Raw genomic sequence first — 18,730 nt, forward strand, 5'->3', positions numbered from 1 at the left:
TCAGTGATGACGGCTGGGCAGGGTCTGGGGACCCGGCCCTGAGGGTGAAAGTTGTGCCTTGGGACCTTGCCCTTTCAGGCCGGAACAGAGAATAACATTTGTTTGGTGGAGATTTATGAGAACATCGTTACCTGACCTTGACCTGACCTGACCTCAAGAACAAAGGATCTGGGACATCCCTGGTGGTCCAGTGGGTAAGACTCCCCGCTCCCAATGCAGGGGGTCGGGGAACTAGATCCTGCAAGCATGCTGCAACTAGGACCTGGTGCCGACTAAATAAATACATAATTTTTTTTTAAAAAAAAGGATCTAACATCAAGAAGTTTGCAACAACTAACCACGCCCCCTCCACCTTTCCTATAAAAGGGCTTTGCTGAAAGCTTTAGGGGAGTTTGGGGTTTTTAAGGCATGAGCCACCAATCTCTTTGCATGGCCTGCAATAAACCTTTCTCTGTTCCAAACTCCAACGTTTTGGTATTGTTTGGCCTCACTGTGCGTCAGGCACATGGACTTATGTTCGGTAACATTAATTGCCAGAGGAGTGGACTGGAATTGAGTTTTGTCACTTTGTTGAGTAATTCACACCAGCTAATAATCATGTCTTTTCTTTTAAAATGTGCACCATAAAAAAAAAAAAAAAAAAAGACCTCCCTGGTGGTCCAGTGGCTAAGACACTGCCCTTCCAATACAGGGAGCATGAGTTCGATCCCTGTTAGGGGAAGTTCTCCATGCTGTGCGGCACGGCCAAAAAAAAAATGAAAATAAAAATAAAATGTGCACCATGGTGTTTTGCTTATATGTTATTTGTCTATTATGATTATTTTTCCACACCATTCCACAACTAAGGGGCCTGGCATCTTACTAGCTGTGTGACCTCACTTTCATTCCTTATGGGTGTAAAAACAGCCAAATGAGGTAATAGTTGTTATTTTGTTATCTGGACTCTTATATTGCTCCATTTAGGCAAACGTTATCTCCCTCTCGCCCTGGACTGCTCACCTTTTCCCACTATTTCATAAGCTATGGGTTCCATCCAGTGGTGAATTTTTCATCAAACTTAACTGCAGGCCCCTTCCAAGGCCTTGTACTTGATTTTACATTCATGAATTCATATCCTTTCTATTAGAGAAACCTGCAAATTGTATAAGCTTCAAACCCACAAAACCTGTGTTTGCCTCTGCTCCTAATAAGGCCACCCCCATGAGCTTCCCAGACAAGACTTTTTACCTAGTTTCAAATGTTCTCCTGTCCTGCTGGTCATTAATCATGCAACTCCCTTTAGCTCTAATTACTTTTGTACTGGTTCTGTGGGATACTTCACAGTGTATTTTGTGCACGAGACTCAAACTAAAGACGGTAAATAATAATAGCTAACTCTTAATCCTTACAAGAACCTTATGAGAAAATTAAGGCCCAGAGAGGTGAATTGATTTGCTGAAGATCACACAGCTAGAAAGTGGAAATGCTGGGATTTATACCTTTGCAATCCAATTCCAGAGCCTGTGCTCTGAACCATTATGCTTTGTTTCTCACATGATGATGTCCTAGTTGAGAAGATTTGGGAAACAGACATTCATATACTGTTGGTGGACGTACACACTGGTATGAGCTTTTCAGAGCAACCTGGTTAAAAATATTTAAAAGATGCATTCTCTTTGACTCACAATTCCACTCTAGAAACTTTGCCTAAATAAACATTCATAAATGTGTGTAAATATTTGGCTATAACAATGTTTACCATATCGTTGTTTTAACAGAGGAAAAAGAAACTAGCAAGATAAATTTGGTTTAGTCAATTTGATTGTAATGCAGTAATACAACAGAAGAGATGTAGCCATTAAAAATGATATAGCAGAATATGATGAGGAAATTTTCATGACATTGAAAGCAGGTAGAGAACAGTTTGTAGAAGTTTATATATATATATATATATATATATATATATATATATAAACATTAAAAAAAAAAAGACTAGTAGAAAGCTACCCTAAACTGTTGTCTCTTAGGCTTTGGGGTATCATGAGTAGTTTTAATTTTCTTCTTTGTGCAGAATTTCTATCACCAAAAAACACATGGCTTTTATAATTAAACAGGGTTGGTTTTTTTAAACTGTGGTAATATACAAAGATAAAATTTACCATTTTAAAAGGCATAGTTACTTAAGTACATTCACATTGTTGTGCAACCTTTAACCCTATCTCCTTTTTCATCACCCAAACTGAAATTCTGTACCTATTAAACAACTCCTCATTCCTCCCTCTCTACCACAGCCCCTTGGACATCATTATTCCACTTTCTGTAGCTATTATTTGACTATTCTAAGTACCTTAGATCAGTGGAATCATACAGTATTTGTCCTTTTGCGTCTGGCTTATTTCACTTTGCATAATATCTTCCAGGTTCACCCATATATGTAGCATGTACCAGCATTTTATTCCTTTTTAAAGCTGAATAATATTCTATTGTATGTATATACCACATTCTGTTTATCCATTCATCCATCGATGGACATTTAGGTTGCTTCCACCTTTTGGCTGTTGTGAATATGCTATGAGCATGGGCGTACAAACATCTGTATGAGCCTCTGCTTTCAGTTCTTTGGGTATATACCCAGAAATGGAATTGCTGGATCACATGTTAATTTTAATTTCTTGAGGAACCTTAACCAGTGTTTTTGTTTTTGTTTTTTTGCGTTACGTGGGCCTCTCGCTGCTGTGGCCTCTCCCGTTGCGGAGCACAGGCTCCAGACGTGCAGGCTCAGCGGCCATGGCCCACGGGCCCAGCTGCTCCGCGGCATGTGGGATCCTCCCGTACCGGGGCACGAACCCGCGTCCCCTGCATCGGCAGGCAGACTCCCAACCACTGCGCCACCAGGGAAGCCCTTAACCAGTGTTTTAATATTTAATTTCTTAATTCTTTCATTCATTTCATCTCAGAGAACATGTCCTTTCACTCTTTTGTGAGGGACCCAGAGTCTGAGCACAAACTGAGCCCTGGTACTAAAGTTAGTGTTCAGGTTGGTCAGCAAGAGATGGTAACCACCTGAATAGCACAGCCCCAGATCAACAAGACAGACAGAACATTATGGCCAGAGATCTTCTTTACTGTCAGGACAAATTAGTTCTCTTCACAAGGGGAAGCCTGAAGACCAGTATTCTGTAGGCCTGGAATTTTATTATTAAAAATATAGGACTTGAAGAGTCCCCTTGTAAAAAAAATAGTGTTATTGGCTGACAACCTAGCCAGAATTTGGGAAGCAGGGGAGATGGAACTGAACTGTGTGAAGGAAGGAGATTAAGCAGGGGCAGAGACGAAAGGGGAATGGGAAAGGTCCCAAAGACACTCATTCTGCTTTACCGTTTGTTCTATCAACCTGGTGGTCTGAAGCATGCCAGAGCTGGGTGTTCATGTGTTCCCTTGCTCTGTCTCTTTCTCAGTAGGACTTATGAACGAATGGTGGGGCGGGGGGGGGTGGACATTGAGCTGCATAGACCTAGAGGTTTATTTTTCAAAGGATGACCAAGAAATCCATTTTGCCACCAATCAGTAAATACAATGCAACTTCCCAAAGTTCAATTTACAAAGAAGGAAATTTAATAAATAGCTGAAGATACCCCTGATTGAACCCATAGGTTCTGTGAGTAGACTCATGGAATTCTAAAGAGGTGGTTGCCTAGTAACCAATATAAGCAGCTTTGGAACCTAAAACTAAGGAAGGTTTAAGATGGAAGAAACTTGCTTCCCTTTGAAGACTGTGTGTGGGAAGCCACTTTGAAGGTAATTTCAAAACACTGCTGCTTCACCAGTATGTGAAAGGAGCTTATTAGCATCAGATGAATGATAAGAGACAGACAGAAGTAGTTGAAAATATTTTGGATTAAGTGTCAAAGTATCAGTGTGTTGCTTCAGGTACTAAGCAGTGCTGTGATCTTAGTCACGTCTGCTCTCCAGACCTTGGTTTTGAAACCTAATATAAAAGAGTTTTAACAGATTATCTTTATGGCAGCATTTCCAGAGTAATCTCATGAGACAGCAGTGTACCTGTATGAGTGCATGGCAAAGAATGGGAATTAGAAAGTAGAGGGGAGGGAATTCCCTGGCAGTCCAGTGGTTAGGACTTTCACTGCTCTGGCCCAGGTTCAGTCCCTAGTAGGGGAACTAAAATCCCCCAAGCCACTCGGCATGCCAAAAAAAAAAAAAGAAAGAAAGAAAAAAGAAAGTAGAGGGGGAAAAAAATGAAGGGAACTTTCTGTTAAGAAAGAGGCAGCAGGGAATGGATAAAGAAGATGTGGCACATATATACAATGGAATATTACTCAGCCATAAAAAGAAACGAAATTGAGCTATTTGTAATGAGGTGGATAGACGTAGAGTCTGTCATACAGAGGGAAGTAAGTCAGAAAGACAAAGACAAATACCGTATGCTAACACATATATATGAAATTTAAGAAAAAAAAATGTCATGAAGAACCTAGGGGTAAGACAGGAATAAAGACGCAGACCTACTGGAGAACAGACTTGAGGATATGGGGAGGGGGAAGGGTGAGCTGTGACAGGGCGAGAGAGAGTAATGGACATATACACACTAACAAACGTAAGGTAGATAGCTAGTGGGAAGCAGCCGCATGGCACAGGGATATTGGCTCGGTGCTTTGTGACAGCCTGGAGGGGTGGGATAGGGCGGGTGGGAGGGAGGGAGACGCAAGAGGGAAGACATACGGGAACATATGTCTATGTATAACTGATTCACTTTGTTATAAAGCAGAAACTAACATACCATTGTAAAGCAATTATACCCCAATAAAGATGTTAAAAAAAAAAAAAGAAAGAGGAGCAGGGACCTCCCTGGTGGCGCACTGGTTAAGAATCCACCTGCCAATGCAGGGCACACGGGTTCGAGCCCTGGTCTGGGAGGATCCCACATGCCGCAGAGCAACTAAGCCCACGCAGCACAACTACTGAAGTAGGCTCTGAGCCTGCGCTCTAGAGCCCATGAGTCACAAATACTGAGCCTGCGCACTACAACTACTGAAGCCCACATGCCACAACTACTGAAGACTGCGCACCTAGAGCTCATGCTCCGCAACAAGAGAAGCCACCGCAATGAGAAGCCTGTACACCGCAACGAAGAGTAGCCCTGCTCGCCGCAACTAGAGAAAGCCCATGGGCAGCAACGAAGACCCAACACAGCCAAAAAATAAATTAATTAATTTTAAAAATACTTAACTTAAAAAAAAAAGGCAGCAGAGAGAGGGTATTTGAAATAAGCCAGGTTAAAAGGCTGTGTTCCCTGATCCCACTCTCCCCACTAACCAAACTTCCTTCACAAATCTGACAGATACATTTTGGAGCTATGGTTTCTCTAAATTTAATGTGTATAAAAACCTCTGAGAGCTTGTTAAAATGCAGATCTCTAAGCTTCAATTGCAGCCCACTGAATCAATATTCTAGAGTGTGGGACACAAGAATATGCATTTTAACAAACTCCTCAGGTGACCTTGATGCAGAAGGTCCTTTAACTGTATCTAACAAGCACTGTCACAGAAGCTGACTGTCCCCTCTTGGGCCCTTCCTCAGAACTTCAGAATCTGTGGATGTAGATCAGAGTGTATTACTTGTCTAAAACGCTCAGAAGATGGGACTTCCCTGGTGGTCCAGTGGATAAGACTCCACACTCCCAATGCAGGGGGCCCGGGTTCCATCCCTGGTCAGGGAACTAGATCCCGCATGCCGCAACTAAGAAGTCCATGTGCCGCAACTAAAACCCCAAGTGCTGCAACTAAGAAGATCCCACAGGCTGTGACGAAGACCCTGCGTGGTGCAACTAAGACCCGGCGCAGCCCAAATAAATTAAATAAATTAATTAAAAAAAAAAAAACAACCTCTCAAGATACTGTGCTAAGGTTTATAGCCTTTCCTTCTGTGGCAGTTTCCACTGCTTTAGTAACAGAAGGAAAGAAACAAGATATTTCTCCTTTCAGCATGCATTATTTAGCCCACTTCAACTATTTCTGCAGAATAAAGGCAACAGACCAGGGGGTGAGGGTCGGGGACTGGGAAGTGAACAGAAGAGTGGAACTAAATTTGGAACCTCTGAGATAGCATCCATTTTGAGTCTGGATTTTTATATCAGGTGTTAACTGGACACATGTGGCATAAACCTTCGAGCCCCACTCCTGCCTGTCTAGCCAAGTTCCTAGAAATGCAAGAGATAATCTGGTGGTTGCTGCTTACCAGATTACAGGGCCTGATCTGCAGTTATGCCAGCTTTGAATAACTGTAGGATGCAATTTATTCAATTTCTTATGCTGTCAGTGCACAAAAGCACCCGGAACCTGCCACTCTGCTTTTGGTTCTTAAGGGCTATTTGTTGGGAGGGAACCCTGCCTCGATGTTAGTCCAAGTAATACTTAAGTTTGGATAATATGGAGCTTCCAAACTCTGTTTGTAGGTCTTTTCTTCCCTCTCTTAATTGCCTAGGGCCCCAGTATTCCTAAACTTTTCCCTAAGTGCCCAGTGCATCTACCTGTGGGGCCCCAGAGACTTGCCTTCTAAGGACAATACTCCAGCCTCTAAATCAATAACAATTCCTCACAGTTATGTAATACTTTGCAGCTTGCAGAGAACTTTCATACATGTTCCCTAATTTTGAGCTTCATATCAACACTAAATTAGAACAGGTATCAGACTCTATTTTCAGATTGGCAAACTAAGGCAAACCAGGGATATTAAATCGTTTAAACATGGCTGGGAAGTGCAGAACCTGGCCTGACACTTGTCTTCTGACTCTAAGTCCGTCCAGGACAGACCTCTTTTGACCAAACCTTAGAACATTTTGTCCTGTCCCAATTCCTTTACAAAAACATATCTATCATGTGTTCATCCTTTTTCAACAAGCCATTATCTTAGATGATGATAACTATTCCTTGAGAATTTATAATAACTGATAATGATAACATGGTATTCTTTCTGTGATGACAGCATTGTAACCAAAGATTCTGTATGTCACAGGCTAAAGGGCATATATCTGGGGACATCCCAAATCATTCCATATAGGTAGTCATCTTAGGGTGAAACCAGTCCTCATTCTGTTTTTCAAGTGTTTAGGCTCAAAATGCCCCCTGACTTAGGAGCAAGATACTGACACACTGATATGTTAAGAATAAGATGTTCTATTAGGCAATACACAAGGCAGGAGAACACTAATATTGTGTTCATCTCGCAGTTCATTTTCAACCAGTGAGAGTAGACACTGTTTAAAGAAAAACAGCACCTTGTGACCACCCTCTAGCCTTGCCCTAATTTTTTTAGGCTGACTTTTAAAATACTCAGTGCCCGGTGGCCCTGTTGCCTTCGTGACTGTGAAGAGATGGAACGACTAAATTTAACCTTATGTGCAAAAATTCCTGGAGGGACATCACATTAATCATGTGTGACTTAATGTGAGTTAGGTCATTAATTCTGGCCTAGTGACATCTAGGTAAAAGCTGACCCTTAACAAAAAGACACACCAAGAGGACAGATTTAATACACAGAAGACAATGGAATAAATCAAGCCCTAAAAAGAGAAGGTACTGTGCTGGGTGTTGTGAAAGAGAGAGAGAAGAGTCAGATCCAGGCTAAGGGGTACCCTGTGCACAGGGCAGGAAAGGCAGGAGTTGGCACTAAGCACAACAGAATAATGGTCTCACCTTCATGCTTGGGGCAGAGGTTGGGGGGCAGTGTCACCTGCCCCTGGGAATGGCAAGGCCAACAAAATGAGTGGTATGGAGCCAAAGCCAGTGTGGCGCAGAAGTTAAGTGCTCTGGGGTGGAATCTGGCAGCTGACTTTGAAGCCTGACTCTGCTACTTATGGCCTATGTGATCTGAAGTAATTTACCTACCTCTCTGAACCTCAGCTTCTTCCCACAGGCAATAAAGACCATAATATCACCCCAGTGTAAAGCCCTTAGCAAAGTACCCATAATTGTCAATTATTATTATTAGGCCAAGGAAGTGCTTCAGAAGGAAAAAGTTTTAAAAAGCACTAACTCTGGGCAATTGTTCTCTACAGTGTTTTCCATGCTAGCTAAAACCTGGAAACAACTTGCCTGATAATTAAGAGCTAAGGTGATTTACCTATTTGATAAAATATTCTGTAGCTGTAAAACATTTTAACAATGAAGACTATGTAACAATATGGAAAAGTACTGGGTGACTCTGAAGGACAACAGACTGGAGACGTGGTCCTTATGGTGCAGTTAAGGAGCCAAATATTTAACGATGTGAGGTGTCACAGGGTTAAAAGTTAAAATAACTGGAATGGACTAGGAGTGATTTGTAAATCTGTGTATGACAGGGAGGCCTGGATAGGTCAAGAAAGAGTTACGGAGTAGGCAGGAATTGAGCTGGGCCTGGAAGAATGGACAGAATTTGTGTCAAGTATGGAAGAAAGGCTTCACATGGCACAGAAGGAAGAGCTACTTGTGGAGGGAAGAACACTCGGAGAAGAGCTAGGAGAGTTGAGAGGAGAGGTTACATGTCAGGACAAGGTCATAAACTGGGGTCATACTCAGGGAGAACCCTGAATGCCAGGCTGAGTTGTCTGAACTTTACGCTGTAAGTTCTTTGAACAGGGAGGAAGCAACTTTTGGGGAAAAACTGGAAACCTGGGATACTGCTGAAAAGCAGTAATCCCTCATAAGGAGATGAGGGTCTGAGCTTTGGGACAAATGTGAGAACTGGAAGCAAAGGTCTGAACAAGGACCATTTCAAATGTTGCAGCATTTCTTTCTTTTGTCTTTCTAATTCCCATGGCTTCCCCCCTCCCCTACCTGTTCTCCAAGTTCTTTTCTTACTGACTGCTATGGGCTACCAATTTCTACTGACCTAGAGCTCTCACCAGTTCTTCCCATCCCCTTAACAGGTGCCTGGTCATGCCTCCAGGTCCTCCTCTGGACCAGGCAGTGTGGAAGGAAGCATTTGCTGGGAAACAATGACTAAGACCGAGAAGGGAAAGACCTTTCTCTCCCAGCATTTCCGTCAGTCACTCCCCCCACGGCTGGGATGGGGCATGATTTTCTCCTACTTAAAACCAAGAAACAAGGAGGAGCGCGCCTCCGTTTCCAGTGTGCCTCCAGTCTTCCACTCCAGCCCGCAGCACTGTGCGAACCTCAAGAACCAATATTTGAAACAGGCAGCTGCAAACCTCACCTTTTCTCGGGAGGTGGTGCAGCAGCGAGGGCTGGCCAGCATTCCTTACAGCCAAAACAGCTTTGACCATCTCTACGATGCAGACGGCATCATCCAGCCTCCCCAAGTCAGGAAGCCCCGAGCTGAGAAGCCCGTCAGCTTCAAGTTCCTGGATTTTTCAGGTCCCTCAACAAGGGTCACCTCCCAGGCTGTGAAGACGGAAAGCTCTGCCAATCTTAAGAAGCTGAAGAAATCAAAGCCAGCAAGCGCAGTCCAGGAAGCATCTGGTCCTCTCAATCTTCATCCAAGCAGGGAGCTAGACGTGCTGGATCTGTCACTTTCTCCAGATGTCTACCTGGAGGAGAGGGAAACCTGGCTTCCCCCTTCTGAGAAGGAGGCCAGAGCATGGCAGGCTGTCGTGCTGGAAAAGCTTAACAAGCGCACTGCCCGATGGATCCAGAACAAGAGTCCTCTGAGGCCTGGGGTGTCCCCCAGTAAGTGGCAGAGCTTCTTGCACCAGCAATACGACTGGAGCCACATCCGGGATGAGCTCACTTCCTCCAGCGACCTGGAGCTCTTGGAACAGCTGGAGGAAGAAGAGACAGCAGAATTTGAGGATCGAAGTGTCGTTCTGCCCACCCAGGAGGAAAAGAAGCCAGAGCTGCTGCTTCCTGTCTATTATAGGTAGACTGGCTGGGGCCTCGGGCGCGCCTTTGAGAATCCCTGGCTCCCCTTCAAGGACTCCTGGGTGGCCTCACACTCCTTATTTCAGAACACACTGTCACATTAACCTCTTGTGTTTTCCACCACCAACCTGCTAAGATTTCCACCAAGTAAGGTTTCGCAACCTCAGCACTCCTGAGGTTGGATAATTCTTTGTTGTGGGGCTGGTCCTGTGCACTGTAGGATGTTTAGCAGCAGCCTACTGCATGCCAGTAGCACTCTCCAGGTGTGACAACCAAAGATGTCTCCAGACACTGACGCATGTCCCTTTGAGGGACAAAGCTGCTCCCAGCTGAGAACCACTGCCTTTAAAGGAATGGGTTCTCAGCCTTTCCCAGCAGACTGAGCCATTCTGCTGTTCCAGGTACTATCCAGGTGCTCCTGGAAACGAATCCATGGTGGGAGTGAGGAAGGCAGAGACCTCATGAGGTTTGGTCCTGCCTCAGTCTGAATAAGGAGCCAGTGTGTCAACTGACTCGAAAACTGACTGGCGCAGGATGGAGAACTAAACAAGCTTAGAGAAGAGGATAACTGCACGTTTCTCACGTTGCTTCCTTTTCATTTATAACTCTAAGGAAGACTGGAGCTATAACATCCCTGATTCCTAAAAGTGAACTAAAGATAAGTGGAAACATTTATTTATTCATCTATTGGACAAATATAAATTGCATTGCCACCACTTTCCAGGCACTCTGCAAAGTGCTGGGAATACAATGTAAATGAAACCGACACGGACCTATCCTTTAAAGAGCTTACAGTCTGTCCACTAAACAACCACACACATAATAGGTAAAGTGAGGTAATGTAGGAGGTGGGTTCCCTTCCCCAAGTCCATGCACCCTCTAAGGGCACCAGTTTTAAAGCTACCCGTCCCCCCTTTTCTCCCCATGTCACTCATTCCAAGATTGCCCAATTACTTGCCGCAAGTGCAGACAGTTGAAATCACACCTGGCATCAGTAAGGCTGCTGAGGACATCGATGGAAAGGGGAGCATCTACCAGCCCCCAAGGCAGAGCCACTTCCGACAGGTGAATCCCCGAGCTGGAAAGTTTGCTTACTCCACAGACAACACCTTTGAACAGGAGATTTACTTTGGTAATGGAGCTTGGGCCCTGTAGTGGGGGCCTAGGGGGACATGGAGCAGGGAGGTGGAAGGTAGCTGGGGGATAACACAGTCATGGGTGTGGATGAGAGGCCCTGGATGAACCAAGTGTTCATGTTGACACTTCCTGGTTACTAGCACATGAGGTTTTTTTTGGGTTTGTGGGGTGGAGGCCGGGGACAGGGGGTAGGTATCTGATAGGAAGGAAACTCTTCTTCCTCTTTCCCCTCTCTCTATCCCTTTATGTTTACTAAAGAGGTAGTGGAGGTAGGATTGCAAAGTAAGCAAGATTCAGCTTTGGGAACAACCTACCTCTTCTCTGTTCTCCCTTCTCTCACTGAGATAATTCCCCCAATGAGGTGCTATGTTGGAAAAAACAACCACAGGCTCTGGAGATCTGAGCTTAAATCCTGGCTTAGCCCCTTCCTACTAACCTTCAGCAAATTATATAAGCTGTCCAAGCCTTACATACCTTATTTGTAAAACAATATTAACAAAAATGCACTTTAAGTAGACAAGAAATATAGTGCTTCTTGCCCAATACCCATGAATGTCCACTACCTTCCCCTTCCATCCTGCTACCCTTTAGATGCCTGGGCTTCCAGGATACACAATCTAGGATTGCACGTTCCAAGCTGTTTATTCTTCCCTACCCTCATCTTGTTCCGAAACTGCTTTCAACTGAAAGTCTTCTTAAAATGTTTAACAAAATTATTCAGACAAAGGTATTTATGACTGATAAGAGATGAATTAGGTAACCCTTCATTAGTATCTAGCTTTTCATAGCGGACAATGCCTGTAAGTTAGGTTCTGACTTGGCTTCCAGGCTTTTATGAGGCCACCAGGTCATACTTCCAAGCAACAGTCACCTTCAAGGGATGCCCCCAGAGCATGGTAGTCATGAGTCCTAGAGGCTTAGAGTAGGGCAAAAGGAAACTCGGTTGATCCTGGTGACCAAAATCAACCAAAAACTCGGTTGATCCTGGTGACCAAGAGAGGAAGGAGGCGGGTTCTAGGGACTCATTATTTATCTGTTCACAGATAGAGTCCAGATCATCCACCAGATTGGTGCAAAGAGAGACCAAATTTTCCTGGAAAACCTCAATCGATACAGCAAGCAGCTATCTAAGGTCTTCCCTGAAACCCCAGAAAGGTGGACTTCCCAGCCAGTTCCTGAATCATGTAAGCACGAAGCTGATAATGGGGGTAAAGGTGGATGTAGGGTTAGTTCTTTAAGGTCCCTGTTTCATAGGCTGGGACACCACCAGCATCTAGGTGAGTCCCTTCCTACTAACTAAAAATCATCTCATAAAATTATAAAATACTAATTGTAACAGGAAAAGCCTTTGTGGCCCATACAGCTGAAATGAGATGGAACTTAGTTGTAACCAAGTGGTTTAGGGCCAGTAATTCCTAATAAGACAGATCTCACCTTAATGCTTCCAAATGAAGTACATCAAACCCCTGATCTAGCACTCTGCCCTTTTTCCTTGGGCTGGCTCTACCCTCCCACTCCATTCTCAGGCCCATACCTGCTTCAGGCCCTAGAATCAACCTGTGTTTCAAATTTCTGTTTCATGAGTACATCATCCTTCATTCTGTAAGTTAGGTAAGGTAGAGGGAAAGGAGTTAACCAAGAAATAAACTTATGAAACAAAAAGTGCCCATCCTCGGGCTTCCCTGGTGGCACAGTGGTTGAGAGTCCGCCTGCCGATGCAGAGGACACGGGTTCGTGCCCCGGTCCGGGAAGATCCCACATGCTGCGGAGCGGCTGGGCCCGTGAGCCATGGCCGCTGAGCCTGCGCGTCCGGAGCCTGTGCTCTGCAACGGGAGAGGCCACAACAGTGAGGGGCCCGCGTACCACAAAAAAAAAAAAAGTGCCCATCCTCCAGAGACTACGTCTCCATTCCCCATGACTCTTTTTTTTTGCAGTGTCACCGTTCAGATGGGCCCACTGGTGTGCAGAAACTAGCAGCAGTAGTGAACCATTCTTTTTCCTACCAGCCCCAAACCTCTGTCTCTAGTGCTGCCTGGCTCTAGAGGCAATAGCCACTAGAGCAGAGGAGGTGCTAATGATGGCAGATGTGGGCAGCTTCCACCAAACTCACACAGCCTCCTCCTTTGTTGAGGGCTACGATTATAAAGCAGTGAAGAAAGCATGTAGCAAAGCCTTGGGTTGGGTCTTAGCAAGTCACCTCCCAGGGCTTCAGCTGCCTCATTAAAACTGAGACACTAATCATTCCTATAGCAAGGCACTCGTAAACACTTAGCAGCTTATAGCACCATTCCTCCTCCCAAATTAAAAACATTAAAAAGAAAACAATAAATTAGGAATTAATGGCTAATTACATTCTACTTTAAATGGCAATATATCAAGTATTGAATTTTATGAGCAAACGTTGTTACATATAAACATATTTATATTCCTAAAGATTTATTAAACTTATAAAAAGGCTTATATGTATCTCAACTTTTCTTCCCCAAATTTCTCTGCTCCATCATCATGGCTTTATCATGTTTGTAGTCAGGACTTGTCATAACTCCCTATGGGACTTGTACTCAGTTTCCTACATAATCACAGGAAAGTTGGCTCTTGACAGTTTTGTTTTGCCTTAGTGCTAGCCAGGAATAGGAATGTGATGCTGGCTGGGAACACACGCTTAGGGCAGTGGGCAGAATACCTCATACTGCTGCCCCGCACAGCTTGCAGGCCTGTGAAAGGAGCCAGGCGCTGGACAGCTCTGCCCATACCGGCCAAGGATCTGCTGCTGCAGGTGGGTGAGGAGGACATGCCCACGAAGACCAGGAGACTGAAGAAGCAGGCAGAGTCACTGAAGGAGAATGTGACTTGGGAACTGGTGGTCCTGCGGAGGATGCTGCAGGAATGGAAGATGGCCTGGGCTCTAAGTGAGTGAAGGGGGTGGGGCGGGCGGGGGTCCTGACATATCAGCATGTTATTTGTGAAGGAGGAGGTTCTCACCTTGGACTAGTGTTTCTCAATCTTTGAAAATCCATCCCTCTCTTGTGAGACATAAAAATCTGGTTGCCTCATCAAGGTTAGACTAGAAAAGAGCTTTTCACACAATGACAGCTGCATTTATCTAGATACTTTTTGCACGGGCAGGTTTTACATCAGTAATTTGTGGAAACTCACTATGCTGAGAATTCTTCACAGGCCGAGACCCTATCTTACTGACCTCTGAAACTTTACACTCAATAAGTGATGCGTGAAAGAAAGGGTGAAATGTGCTGCCCAAGCAATGGAAATGCAGTGATCAAAAGAAACTTCAGTTGGCCGTGGTATATACAACCCTTTTCCAAAATTCATTTGTAAATTTGGGATTATCATATATTTACTTTGCCTTCAGCGATATGGGAATAGAACGCTGAGTGCCTGGGACAGAGGAAGGGCCCAGCAAGGAGTGTTGAAAGCTGCAAGATTTGAGGACTCAAGGGCTGCTGGCTTTCAGAACATGAAAAACTAGTTTAGTTAGTGCAGGAAAAAGAGAGGTGATTCATCACATAAACTGGTTCAGGTAAACAAAAAGAGAGTTGAAAAAGAGATTCTGAGTAAAAGCTACCAGTGGGGAGCACCTACAGGTGGTGGGAGCACTGAAATAAAAGCTCCAAAGCTATAAAGAGAGCAGTTAGCAATAAAAGGAAGAAGCCCTTGAAAGCCAGATGGAAGAGCCCTAGAAGTCAAGGAAACCTAATGATAACCACAACCATTAACATGTGAGCCCTTATTATCTTGCAGGCATTTTGCTAAACACTTTGTCCAGTTAACTCATTTAACACTCAACGTAACTCAATACAATGGGTTCCAGCATTATTCTCATCTTACAAATGAGAAATCTCAAGCCCAGTGAGGTTAAGTAATTTGTCCAAGGTCACATAGCTAGTAATTGCGATTCCAAACCAGGTATGTCTGATGACTAAGTCTCCTTAACCGCTATGTTTTATTGTACCTAACTATTTACCAGGTGATAACAATAAAGAGTTATTTAAGCCAAAAAAAAAAAAAAAGAATATAGGATGGGATTAGGAGTTTTGTTTGGGAACTACCTAAGAGGGTGCATGGATCATCAGAGAAATAACTTCCCTCAGGACAGGACTCCATCTCTGGAGCCCTTTATTCTTCTGAACTGTTTTGCTTGAATTGTCCTAGGGGAAGGGGACTTCTTGTCACCTGCCTGCAGCACAATATCTAGCCCTAACCAGGTGGTTCTCTTCTAATTTTCCTCCTCATGGTAGTCATCGAGTGGCACCATAAGACAATAGAGGGCCTGCTGCAGAGCTTGGTGGACATCCATGATGACGTCCGCATCCAAGCCATCATCACTTGTGCCACAGCTGCTTTAGAACGACCCCGTACTGCCATCAGCCAGGGGGACTCAGGTGAGAGCCAGAACTGGACTGCTTGAGAATATAAGCAATTCGCAGAGCCATAGAAATTTTGAACTGGCGGAGACCCTGAAGCTTATCTGAGATCATTTCACAAAATGGAAACCAAGACCCAGAGACTGGCCTGAAAAACCAAGACCCATCTCTTATCAGCAATAGAGATGAATTTAAAATTCCTGACTCCTAGTCTAGTGCTTTTTGCATGAATTTCATCACCCTTTGATGATCAGTAGCTTACAAGTAAGTTCACATTGTTCTACCTTGAGAGATCCCATTCATAATACCCAAAAAGTATGTGTATGTGTGTGTGAATGCACACACTTTTCTCCCGACTCCACTTTAGCGCTTCTTTTGACAGCACATCTCAAACTCAACATGTCCCATACTGAACTCATCACCCTCTCCACAGACCCCTCCCCACATTCCACATCGCAATCGGCATCCCCACAATCCATGCAGTTTCTGAGCTAGGACCCTGGGAGTCATCCTGGATAAAATCTTTCCTCTTCCCACAACCGATCGACCAATAAATTCTACAGATTCTGCTTCCTAAACATTTTTTTTATTATGAAAGAAATATAAAGTGTCATTATCAGTCAACACAGAGGAGTATAAAAAGAGGTGGGACTTCCCTGGTGGCTCAGTGGTTAAGAATCTGCCTGCCAATGCAGGAGACACGGGTTAGATCCGTGGTCCAGGAAGATCCCACATGCCACAGAGGAACTAAGCCCCTGCACCAAAAATACTGAGCCTGTGCTCTAGAGTCCACAAGCCACAATTACCGAGCCCACGCAACTACGGAAGCCCGTGTGCCTAGAGCCCCTGCTCCACAACAAGAGAAGCCACCGCAATGAGAAGCCCGCGCACTGCAACAAAGAGTAGCCCCCGCTCACCACAACTAGAGAAAGCCCGCACGCAGCAAAGACCCAGTGCAGACAAAAAAATTTTTAAAAAAAGAGGTGGAAAAAAAAAAAAAAAAGAGGTGATTACCTTCCCCCAACTCACTTCCCAGTCCCAATCCCACCCCCATGCCATTCCCCAGGGTAACCAATGTTTAGTTTGGCATTCCACCATTTTCCCTATGCTTTTACAAACATATGCCAACATACATGTGAGCTTATCTATTTATTACAAAAATGAGTGTTGAATTTTACCAGCCATTTTCTAGTTTCTTCTCCTTTAATTTGTGGATATAATGAATTCTGTTGTTAAACTCTTGGAAAAAATCCTAATGGATCTTTCTTTCACTCCACTGGGTTTGATTTGTTAATATTTTAGAATATTTTACTACATTTGTAAGTGAAATCGGTAGTTTTGTGTTTATTTATACTATCTTTATCAAGTTTTAGTTTTTACTAGCCTTTTAAAATGAATTAAGGACTTGGCCATTTTCCCCAATGGTCTGTAATCTTTTGAAAAAGAAATGTCAATAGTTTTTTCTTTACTAGCAATAAGCAGTTAAAAAGGAAAATTTCCCATCTACAAGAGCCAGAACTGTAATCTACCAAGGAGCTGGCTTAACAAGACACAGGACCCAGATGACAGAAACTATAAAATGCTGCTGAAAGGACATAAAACCAACTGACTTACTAACCCCCAAGTACCCTCTCAGATACCACCTTTTGTGAGAAGCCTGGGCTGATACTTCTTCCTTCTCTGCTGATGGTAGCATCTTTTTAAAATTTTTATTTATTTTTAATTTTTGGCTGCGCTGGGTCTTCGTTGCTGCGTGAGGTCTTTCTCTAGATGCAGCAAGCGGGGGCTACTCTTTGTTGCGGTGTGCAGGCTTCTCATTGCGGTGGCTTCTCTTGTGGAGCATGGGCTCTAGGCACATGGGCTTCAGTAGTTGCAGCACACAGGCTTCAGTAGTTGCAGCACATGGGCTCAGTAGTTGTGGCACAGGGGCTTAGTTGCTCCATGGCATGTGGGATCTTCCCGAACAAGGGATTGAACCTGTGTCTCCTGCACTGGCAGGCAGATTCTTAACCACTGCGCCACCAGGGAAGTCTGGTAGCATCCTGATATTATTCTGCCCTAACATTTATCATTCTGTCATAATTGTCTGTTTACTTTTCTGCCATCTCTACCAAACAAGGAACTTCTTAGAGGTGGGAACTAATTTTATCTCTACAAAGTTGTCAGGTTTTTAAAGTTTCATTTCACTTATTTCCTGTCTTCTGAGTTCCAGATATGGGCATTTTAACTCCAGGTTTTCAAATTTGCTGCTCCCTCTGCTGGGAAACTCTCCCTCTCCCTCTTTACCTGATTAACTTCTATACATGCCCTTCAATTTTCAGCTAAGGTATCACTTCCTCTGAGGAGTCTTCCCTGCCCCACCACCCAGACTTGGTTTGATGTCCCTGCTAATATGCTTCCACATGTACACATCCTTTATTTTAAACGCTTATTTCCTTGGGTATTAATTGGGATGATGTATGTTAGTGCCTGGCACATAGAGAAAACCTTCAATAGGTGGCAAGAGATATTATCTTATCCCCAAATCTTCCACATACATTAGAGAATACCTTTGTCTTTCCCTTTCATGTGATCCCTTTCCTGGGTGTCTAGATTTTGATTTTGTCTTGTTTCCTCCCCACAACTTCCCAAAGAAAATTATCTTACTCATTATTTCTTGAAATAATTGACTTCTGTCTGTTCCCCTGAAATGCACATATTTCCACCTAGCCCATTCTTAACAGATGGCACAGTGGCCCACAGTAGTAGCAAAAAGGACAGATCAGAAATTCTAAAACCTTAGCTATAGAACTAGCTCTGCCACATCTTGGGAGGTCAGTTAACCTCTCTGAACTTCAAATTCCTTATCTATAAAATGAAACTAGTTGTGGACAAAAGGTTAACAAAACACTTTCCCCTCTTACTTGAGAAATGAGCTTTAGTTAAATGCCTACCTGTTGTCCCGATAACCTGATAAGGATAGGAACTATCTTTGCAGGCAACATTGCTTATGATAAAAATGAACCCTGACTGATAAATTACATCTGGACTGGGAAGGAGGCACCATCCTTTGGGCTCCCATGAATGCTGTAACTTGTCAAAGCATGCCCTTTGAGGACCTTGGAATTATATCTATGGAGTTGTTCTATAAAAGAGATAATAACTCTGGTGGAACATAAGACACATACCTGGGGATCGATTCCATGCTCCTGAACTGTCCCCAGAAGGCTCTATGGAATGCTAGACAAACCACCTCAAGAACTCTTGCCAAAAGGAACGCCTGATGCTGTCCTGTTGGCAAACTATGCTTCCATCCTATTTCCTTCCAAAGATTAGTGCCATGCGTGGCCTATGATAGTCTTGTGAGACTGTGTA

At 43.9% G+C, this 18,730-nt stretch overlaps 1 protein-coding gene across 2 annotated transcripts in view; it reads left to right on the forward strand.

Moving 5' to 3' along the window:
• The first annotated feature begins 8,909 nt into the window (after positions 1–8,909).
• Positions 8,910–18,730, forward strand: part of HEATR4 (HEAT repeat containing 4) — a 42,601-nt gene continuing 32,780 nt past the window's right edge. Inside the window, exons 1-5 of one of the 2 annotated variants that reach the window (XM_060139558.1) lie at positions 8,910–9,855; positions 10,799–10,989; positions 12,038–12,178; positions 13,613–13,903; positions 15,251–15,394. In XM_060139558.1, coding sequence (XP_059995541.1) covers positions 8,975–9,855; positions 10,799–10,989; positions 12,038–12,178; positions 13,613–13,903; positions 15,251–15,394 — 1,648 coding nt within the window. In that variant the 5' untranslated portion in view covers positions 8,910–8,974. The remainder of the gene's footprint in view (positions 9,856–10,798; positions 10,990–12,037; positions 12,179–13,612; positions 13,904–15,250; positions 15,395–18,730) is intronic. The other variant, XM_060139565.1, reaches the window with a different exon arrangement.

Source organism: Lagenorhynchus albirostris, chromosome 1 (assembly GCF_949774975.1).
Source record: "Lagenorhynchus albirostris chromosome 1, mLagAlb1.1, whole genome shotgun sequence".
Classification (NCBI taxonomy): Eukaryota; Metazoa; Chordata; class Mammalia; order Artiodactyla; family Delphinidae; genus Lagenorhynchus; species Lagenorhynchus albirostris.